This window comes from Salmo trutta, chromosome 1 (genome assembly GCF_901001165.1).
Source record: "Salmo trutta chromosome 1, fSalTru1.1, whole genome shotgun sequence".
NCBI lineage: Eukaryota > Metazoa > Chordata > Actinopteri > Salmoniformes > Salmonidae > Salmo > Salmo trutta.
The window spans coordinates 62,470,905-62,480,555 of record NC_042957.1 but is presented as its reverse complement, the minus strand read 5'-3'; the positions used below and the strand labels follow the sequence as shown (position 1 = coordinate 62,480,555).

The window sequence follows — 9,651 nt, the reverse complement described above, 5'->3', positions numbered from 1 at the left end:
TTTTGAATTAGCCTCCCTGCTATTTCACTGGCTGTTAAATAGCGTGTCCCGCTGGGTGCGTCCCGCATACCCCAGAGAGGTTAACCATAGTGAACCTCTAGCACAGTAATACACTGCAGAGTCCTCTGTCTTCAACTGGCTCATGTGCAGATAGAAATTAGAGCTGTCTTTTGATGCAGTGAATCAGCCCTGTACTACCTAGGCATTGCTCTTACTACTGTCAGAATAATAGTAAATTATCCATTCAAGTACTTTTCCAGGTGCCTGGCGGATCCAGTACATATTAGTGCTGCTTAGAGTGAATCCACCTGTCAAGTGTCAATGTGCAATGGGTAGGACGGAGTCAGGCGCAGGACACAGAACTGAGTAAAAAAACGTACTTTACTCGAATCAACCACAAAATAATTCCACGCAGGGACATTACTCCAGCTAACAGAAATAGCGAACACTTAACAACAAACAAATATGCACAAAAACATGTGGGAACCAGAGGGTTAAATAGAGAATAAATAATAATGTAATGGAAACCAGGTGTGTAAAATCAAGACAAAACAAAGGACAATGAAACGTAGATCGGTGGCGGCTAGAAAGCTGGTGACGTCGACCGCCGAACGCCGCCCGAACAAGGAGAGGCACCAACTTCGGCGGAAGTCATGACACCACCTCAGGCACATGTGAGTTTGAGGGATCCCCCAGGGGTCCCCTGGACTGACTGTTCAGCATGTGTGAGTACGACCTGACAGTGGACACCTGAGGAGGGAGAGGATTGACAGGTCAGATCAATCAAGGAGTTACATCAGTATCACAGCAACACAAGTTATACTGATCAGACTACAGTCAGGAACTCACACGAGGCAGCTGCCAGCATCAGCAGTAGAGATGCAGGGAACATGGTTTGTATTGAAGTTGAACAGGTGGGAGCTGCTCTTCTCTACTCTCCAGGACTCAGAAGGACGTACTAGGACTCTCAGATACAGAGGTTTTTATATAAGGAGGAGGGAGAAGGAAAGAAGGGAAGAGGGGCTAAGTGAAATTTGCATAAGGAGAGGATATATATATAATTCATGGAAATATCAGTAGGGAAACAATATGTAATAACTGTGCAATACTCTAGTGTGTTCTCCATGTAAAAAGACTTATACTGGAGGATAATGTTCGGCAGGACTGTGATACAATGAGCTTTACACTCTGCTAATATTTTTTGTATCACAACCCAATAGTGTGAATAGTCCCCAGTCTTTATATTGTTGCATATATCTGTATTTATATCATAATACTTAATTATGTGTCTTTTTGATACAAAAGAGCTTAGATCTTCTTGTTCGGTACTGGCCACCTTTATCATGTGAATGATTTAAACATTAAAGTAATGGATCATGATTGACTTCATTGAATGTTTGAAAGACATCAATTAGAATACCATCAATTCGTATCAGGAGTATAATTGGTAAACAACTCAGATATACATTTCCAGCACCACAAGTGATGGGCTTGTATTCATTTACAAATTTAATGTGGTGAAGCATCTCTGTTCTATTTAATTTTGTCACGACTTCCGCCGAGGTCGGCTCTTCTTGATCGGGCGGCGTTCAGCGGTCGACGTCACCGGCTTTCTAGCCATCGCCACCGTTTTCATTGATCCATTTGTTTTGTCCTGTTCCCTGCACACCTGGTTTTCATTCCCCAATCACACTGCATGTATTTATTCCTCTGTTCCCCCTCATGTCTTTGTGTGGAATTGTTTGTGTTACGTGTTAATTGTTTGACGCGCCAGACTGGTTTGCTTATACCGTGTTGTTCACATAGATGTTTATTGTTAAACATAAATTATTGTGACTGTTTTGCGCGTTTTGCACTTTTGCCTATGGGCTGGAGGTTTTGACGCAGCTGTGTCCGTCTGTTGGCTTCTCCTGCCTCAATAAAGTGTGCGCCTGTTCACAACTCTCTGCTCTCCTGCACCTGACTTCGCTCCCAGTACGCACACACCTGACAGAATTCCACACCCCCAATGCAGTCATTAGGAGCACGTACCCAGGTCAGACGAGGAGTCGAGGAGCGCGTCCGGGAACACTCGGCAATGCTGCAACATCTCGGTGCCACGATGGATCGCGTTGTCCAGACCAATGACCGCTAGGAGAGACTTCCAGCGCCTAGACCAGCACAACCGGGGTTACCTCTACCCGTCCCTCCTGGATCCAGTCCCAGTGGGATGCGTCTCTCCCTTCCCAGGGAGTATGATGGGACGGCAGCACGGTGCCAGGGGTTCCTATTACAGCTGGACCTATACACCGTTCATCCAGCTCCATCGGGAAGGAAAAGGGTGTCCGCCCTCGCCTCATGCCTCTCTGGGAGCGCTCTGGAGTGGGCAAATGCCGTGTGGGGCGTTTATTATACAATCAAACACTGTACTGCTAGAGCTGTCATGACTAGAAGTTATCTTCAGTGAGTCTACAGTGGAAGTACTACTAATACATATATAACCAACATGCTCCAGAGCTTTGCCTTCAGCTTGTCGTATCCAGTGAAGAAAGTAAGAATATATAGTAAACCCAGAACATTTGCAGGAGATGCTGAAAGACTCTCCTGGTTTTATAACCACTGGACCAGAATGGATGAGTTCAATATCCCAGTAGACACCTGTAATGAGGAACACATCAATACACAGCATTGTCAGTTTTCATCAGAAATGACAAATGATCAGTTCGGAGTTGTAATAAATATCAATTTGTATGAACAGAGAAACTCACAGGATACAGCTGCCAGCAGCAGCAGAGATGCAGGGAACATGGTTTGTTTTGAAGCTGAACTAGTGGGAGCTGCTTTTCTCTTCTCTCCAGTACACAGAGGGCATCTAAGGACAGACAGACACTGTTTAAGTAGGGACATAATCAGAGGGAGGGTTTGCATTGACATGGAGAGATGGTGGGAGATACAGTATATAAGAGGGTATATAAGAGACACTTCAGGACCACCACCACTATTACTGGACACAACCTTTACAATGTGAAAACTCACCGACCATCTTTAGATTATGTTTGTGATTGTACCACATACAACTAAATAATCGAGTTAATCCATGTGTTCATAAAACTATTCGGCATACATACATCGGCAACAAAAAGTAGATAAGGATGAATGACAAACGGTTAAAAAAAAATAAGCAGCAGCTACATTCATGTTTTTATTCTAAAATAAAACTTCTAGAAGAATGATCCTTATGAACTGAAACATTACATGATACTTCAAAACATTGCAGTTCCTCCATCAACTGAAGTATTGAGACATCAGTAAAATGAAGATAATGGGATATATTTTGGTGTTTCAACAACATATCTAACAGGTGTGTTATCGCTGTGTCACTGTGTGATGATACTGTATGTGAACATCTATCACGGCCAGCTAATGTTTGTGCATACACTTGTGCAAGTACATCCTTTCTATTCCAGATGGTTTTTGTATGGCTTCTAACATTAGTTTAACCACTATGACTCTCTAGCACAGTAATACACTGCTGTGTCCTCACTCTTCAGGCTGTTCATCTGTAGGTACAGCTTACTGCTGGAGTCATCTCTGGAAATGGTGAATCTACCCTGGACTGACTGGGCGTAAGACATTGGTCTACAAGCTGTGCTAATAAAAGCAAACTACTCCAGTCCTTTCCCAGGAGCCTGTCTGATCCAGCTCATCTCATAGCTACTGAATGTGAACCCAGAGGATGTACAGGTCAGTTGGTGGGATTCTCCAGGTTTTTTAACCACTGGTCCAGACTCAGTCAGTGTCTGGCCATGAACACCTGTGGAAATAGAGAGTACAGATATTGTTGAAGCTAAAAGCTAACGTGTCAATTTATTTCCTTCATAAACGTATAATTAGGCTGCATATCCTCACCTGTTAGATAGACTGTCAGTAAGAGTATTCCTGTGGTAGGAAACATGGTGAGCTGCTTAGTTCTCGAGAGGTAGTTGAGACAGTCCTCAGCAGAATCCTCCTTCAACAGAGACATTAATAAAGGTGGAGGATAAAGAGTTGTCAGGAAAGTATGAGAATAACTGTACTCATTTTAATTTATTTTATTTAACCTTTATTTTATCAGGAGGGAGTCATTCTGAGACCAAGGTGTCTTTTACAGATAAGCCCTGAATGACAGAAATTACAGAAAATGCACACATCAAAATATAAATACAACATGCAAGCAGAAAAAAAAGAAAACAAATTGATAAATATAAAGGTCCTCAATCAGCTTTCTGAATTGCCCTAGAGGCACCAGAACATCACATATAATAATATTTTGAAGATTGTTCAACAAATAAGGTGCAAAAAACTAAAAGCTGATTTACCTTAATCAGTAGAGACCAAAGGAATTTCCAGAGGTAGCCATTCCTGAGACTGGGTGAGGTAACTCCTATGTCTAAAGTTAAGTAATGATGTTAGGTACAGTGGGATTTTTTGTAAAAGGGTTTTATAAATGAAAACATAGCAAAGTTTCAATCTTCGTAAGACAAAAGGAATACTTCTGAAACAACCCCTGAATCAATCCCAATTAAAATGGTAATACATGTTTAATAGAGAGGGTATTGAGATATACCTATATCTGTTCTTATCCTACAGTAGTCCTTGTTTTGACTAGTGACTGATACTACATCTAGTTCATACAATCATCAGATCATAGTAGGATTTATTTCATGTAAAGGTTAAGATCGCCCACTCCTGGTGGGTGCGTATAACTCCAACCGTTTATTGGTTGGTGAGTTATTGTACAGGTCTGCTGCTGGTTTGTATCACCGTGACCACGAGCACAATAATACACAGCTGTGTCCTCAGCCTGCAGACTGGTGATGTCTAAGTACAGTACATTACTACTGTCTCTGGAGATGGTGAATCTGCTCTTAAAAGAGGCTCCAGAGTTGATGGATCCACCACCCCAGATGATCCCAATCCACTCCAGTGTTTTCCCTGGCTGCTGTAGTATCCAACCTGTACCTTGGCTTGTCAGGGCATAGCCAGAGACTTGGCAAGAGAGTTTCACTGAATCTCCAGGTGCTTTGAGTTGAGCAGGGGAGGAGGTCAAACTAATGCTGTGTATATCTGAAGGAGATGGGAATGGGAGTGTAGAGAAACAGAGATATGTCACAATAACTACAGTAAGTCACAATAGCAAAACAACTGACTAACACAGTGGTAAAACAACTGACTAACACAATGGTAAAACAAATTACTAACACAGTGGTAAAACAACTGACTAACACAGTGGTAAAACAACTGACTAACACAATGGTAAAACAAATTACTAACACAGTGGTAAAACAACTGACTAACACAGTGGTAAAACAACTGACTAGCACAATGGTAAAACAACTGACTAACACAGTGGTAAAACAACTGACTAACACAGTGGTAAAACAACTGACTAACACAGTGGTAAAACAACTGACTAACACAGTGGTAAAACAACTGACTAGCACAATGGTAAAACAACTGACTAACACAGTGGGAAAACAACTGACATTGTTTGGTGTCCTGTATTCAAAGAGACTAAAATCCCCCCCACTTACATGGCAGGACTGCCAGGAGGAGTAGGGATGTAAGAAACATGTTTCTCTGTTGGATCTCTGGCAGTGTCTGTCTGGGTACCAGCAGACAGGGTGGTTGCAGTGAGAAAGGTTGTGTCAGAACAGGTCATTTATATGGCATTGGAAGTGGGTTGATTTTGCATACTGTCTGTCCTACAAAGACAATTGTTTGATACATCACTGGATGCATTCTATATGCATAATGCACTCAATATATGCACGTTCAATACAATACAATACATTACAATACATACATACATACAGCATTTTGTATCTGTAAATAATGACTTCCAGTCGTGGCAGTGATGAACTGTGTTGCCATGGCACCATCTTTTGGCCAGGGAAGATGAACGGCTGTGTTCTATAGCTTGTCATAATGTTGTAATATTTCAGTAATTATGGTATGCTACCCCATGTATTGTTCCAGAACCAAGTGGCAAAGCTGGTCAATATTTTGTATCACAATTTAGCGTAAGTTGTCCCCTGTTATTTCAGGTGCATTTGATATATTGACTGTAACTCCTCTGATTTATTAACAAAGGAGATGGGCTAGACATTCTTACTGAGTATTTTATGGATAAAACATTTATTTTTCAATACAATTAGTGGAAAAGAGGAGCATTACATAGCTGCTCTTCAGCTTCCATATTCTATACAGTGTCTCCCAAGAGGATGGTTTTTGTACATCTCTGGTGGTGGGTTATATCACAGTGAGGGTAGGCACAATAATACACAGCTGTGTCTTCAGTCTGAAGGTTCTGCCCTTTTAAAAACACAGTATAACTGCTAGTCTACTGAGAGGCTGAACTTGTTCTTCAGTGAATCCTTGTATTCTGTGTCTCCAGAATATACATTTCCAATCCACTCCAGTGTTTTCCCTGCAGGATGTCAGATCCAAGCTGTATAAAAGCTAGTAACATAATATGAGACCTTTACAGGAGATGGTCAGTGGTTGACCAGGCTGGACAGTCATAGAGGCTGGCTGAGTGAGTTCATAACTCTGTACACCTGTTGAAAGAAAATAATGAACAACATTAAATACACAAAATTGCATTGATGTATTGTATCTGTAACTGGACACAACCTTTGCCATCTGAAAACTCAGAGACCCTCTATCGGTTATCTTGTTTAATGTAAAGGGGGATATGAAACACTACGTTAAAGTATTAGTTAATGGGCTTCCCGGGTGGCACAGTGGTCTAAGGCAGTGCTAGCTGTGCCACCAGAGATTCAGGGTTCGCGCACAATTAGCCCAGCGTCGTCTGGGTTAGGGAGGGTTTGGCCGGCAGGGATATCCTTGTCTCATCGCGCACTAGCGATTCCTGTTGGTGTGCTGGGCACAGTGCACACTGACCAGGTTGCCAGGTGTACGGTGTTTCCTCCGACACATTGGTGCGGCTGGCATCCGGGTTGGATGTGCATTGTGTCAAGAAGCAGTGCGGCTTGGTTGGTCTGTGTTTCAGAGGACGCATGGCTCTCGACCTTCACCTCTCCCGAGTCCGTATGGGAGTTGCAGCGATGAGACAAGACTGTAACTACTACCAATTGGATACCACGAAATTTGGGGAGAAAAAGGGGTAAAAAAATCAACAACAAAAATATATATAAAACAAAAAGTATTAGTTAATACTTGAGGTGGATGAAACATATTTAAGACACCTTACTTTCATTTTGACAAACTGTAAAGTATATTTAATCAACAACCACATTATAATTGTTTTCCTGTAATGAAATGAATTAGCAGAGCATTCATCAGTACTGGTCTTTATTTTAATCATATGGAGAGAGAGTGCCCCCTGTTGGTGCATCAACAACACTAGCACCATGTATTTAACAGGTGTATCATTGTGTTATTATTACTGGTGGATAATGTTAGGCAGGGCCATGATACAATGTGTTTAACTATTTGCCAATGTTTTGATAACATAACCCACAAGTGTTAATGGATGTTGACTATGTGGAATAAAGCTATAACCGGAAAATAATATTTAGTAGCAGGTTAGGAGAAATTAAGCAGCAGGTAAGGCGAACTTACATAGCAGGTTAGAAGAATTTACTCAGAAGGTTAAGATAATTAGGTTAAGGTTAGCAATAGGGTGAGTGTTAAGTGTTAGCTAAATAAGTGTTAGCTAAAATGTTCTCCTAACCTGCTGTGAAAAGTCACTTCTGGGCATAGCTGTACTCCATCTTGTCACAACCATGTTATTGGTCTCCAGTTCTTTTGTTGAATATATTTTATTTAAAACATATTTGTTCTTTGTGTCTTTTTCATAATACAAAAGACCTTATTGTTCCGTATTGTTCCGTATGACCTTTTTATGAATGATTAAAACGTATAATGGATCATGAGTTAATTGAATGTTTAATAGACATCAATTAGAATACCATGTCTGGAGTCATCAGTCTGGAAGGAGTATAATTGGCAAACATTTCAAATATTTAGTTACAGCACCGCCAGTGATAAATAGGGCTTAAATGATTTTACACATTTGATATTGAGAAACATCTGTTCTATTTCATTTAATGTTGTAAAGGTCTGGGCGTCGTGGGTGCGGAGTCAGGCGCAGGAAGCAGAAACGTTCAATGCAGTGCTCTTTATTACGCACAAAAAAGACTAATCACCCAAAATGCCGGGCGCACAAAAATACAACATCCCAAAGACACACATCCACCACACAGCATAACGTGGAAAGAACAATTAAGCCCGCACACAGAACCGGCGGGCATACGGGCTTAAATAGCCCAGCTAACAAGCCTAATCAAACACAGGTGCAACTAATTAGGCAACACCAATCGAAAAGGGATCGGTGGCAGCTAGTAGGCCGGTGACGACGACCGCCGAGCGCCACCCGAAGAAGGGAGAGGAGCCACCCTCGGTAGGAGTCGTGACAAATGAGTGCTATTATATACTGCTCAAAAAAATAAAGGGAACACTAAAATAACACATCCTAGATCGTGAATGAATAAAATAATCTTATTAAATACTTTTTTCTTTACATAGTTGAATGTGCTGACAACAAAATCACACAAAAATAATCAATGGAAATCCAATTTATCAACCCATGGAGGTCTGGATTTGGAGTCACACTGAAAATTAAAGTGGAAAACCACACTACAGGCTGATCCAACTTTGATGTAATGTCCTTAAAACAAGTAAAAATGAGGCTCAGTAGTGTGTGTGGCCTCCTGTGGTAGGAAACATGGTGATCTGTATCCTCCTGTGGTAGGAAACATGGTGATCTGTGTAGTTCTCTAAAGGTAGTTGAGACAGTCCTCAGCAGAAACAACCTTCAACAGAGACATTAATGAAGATGGAGGACAAGTGAGTTTTGCATTAGCTCCTCCTCACTGGGAGGACCAATTAAAGGAGGCTTTAGGCCATCTTCAGATGTTCTGTTATGATTTTTTAAAGTTCTATTTAACCTTTATTTAACTAAAAAAAAAAATCAAAATCAAATTTATTTATATAGCCCTTCGTACATCAGCTGATATCTCAAAGTGCTGTACAGAAACCCAGCCTAAAACCCCAAACAGCAAGCAATGCATGTGAAAGAAGCACGGTGGCTAGGCCAAAAACCTAGGAAGAAACCTAGAGAGGAACCAGGCTATGAGGGGTGGCCAGTCCTCTTCTGGCTGTGCCGGGTGGATATTATAACAGAACATGGTCAAGATGTTAAAATGTTCATAAATGACCAGCATGGTCAAATAATAATAATCATAGTAGTTGTCGAGGGTGCAACAAGCTCGTCCGGTGAACAGGGTTCCATAGCCGCAGGCAGAACAGTTGAAACTGGAGCAGCAGCACAGCCAGGTGGACTGGGGACAGCAAGGAGTCATCATGCCAGGTAGTCCTGAGGCATGGTCCTAAGCAAGTCAGTTAAGAACAAATTATTATTTACAATGAATCACCAACACCATTATTTATTGATGTCTTATTTGTTTGTTTTCCTATAATGGTAGATTGGTTGAGGAAACATCTTCCATTTGCAACACTAACTCTGATAAAGAGTTGCCAGGACAGTTTTAAAATGTTTTTAATTTAACCTTTATTTTATCAGGGAGTTATACTGAGACCAATGTG

The 9,651-nt window shown here is 41.3% G+C and overlaps 1 long non-coding RNA gene and 1 gene segment (V, D, J or C); both read right to left on the bottom strand.

The window, feature by feature from the left end:
* Positions 1–363: 363 nt before the first annotated feature.
* On the bottom strand, positions 364–1,621 carry LOC115204761 (uncharacterized). The gene is made up of 2 exons (XR_003880441.1): positions 850–1,621; positions 364–750 (listed from the first exon to the last, which is right to left on the bottom strand). It is a non-coding gene; the product is annotated as an uncharacterized LOC115204761 (long non-coding RNA).
* Positions 1,622–1,690: 69 nt separating this feature from the next.
* LOC115204658 (Ig heavy chain V region 186-1-like) lies at positions 1,691–5,691 on the bottom strand. The segment is given in 7 exon segments: positions 1,691–2,356; positions 2,486–2,637; positions 2,748–2,851; positions 3,649–3,793; positions 3,889–4,136; positions 4,338–5,085; positions 5,553–5,691. Coding segments are annotated over 5 exon segments (537 nt in total).
* Positions 5,692–9,651: the final 3,960 nt, after the last annotated feature.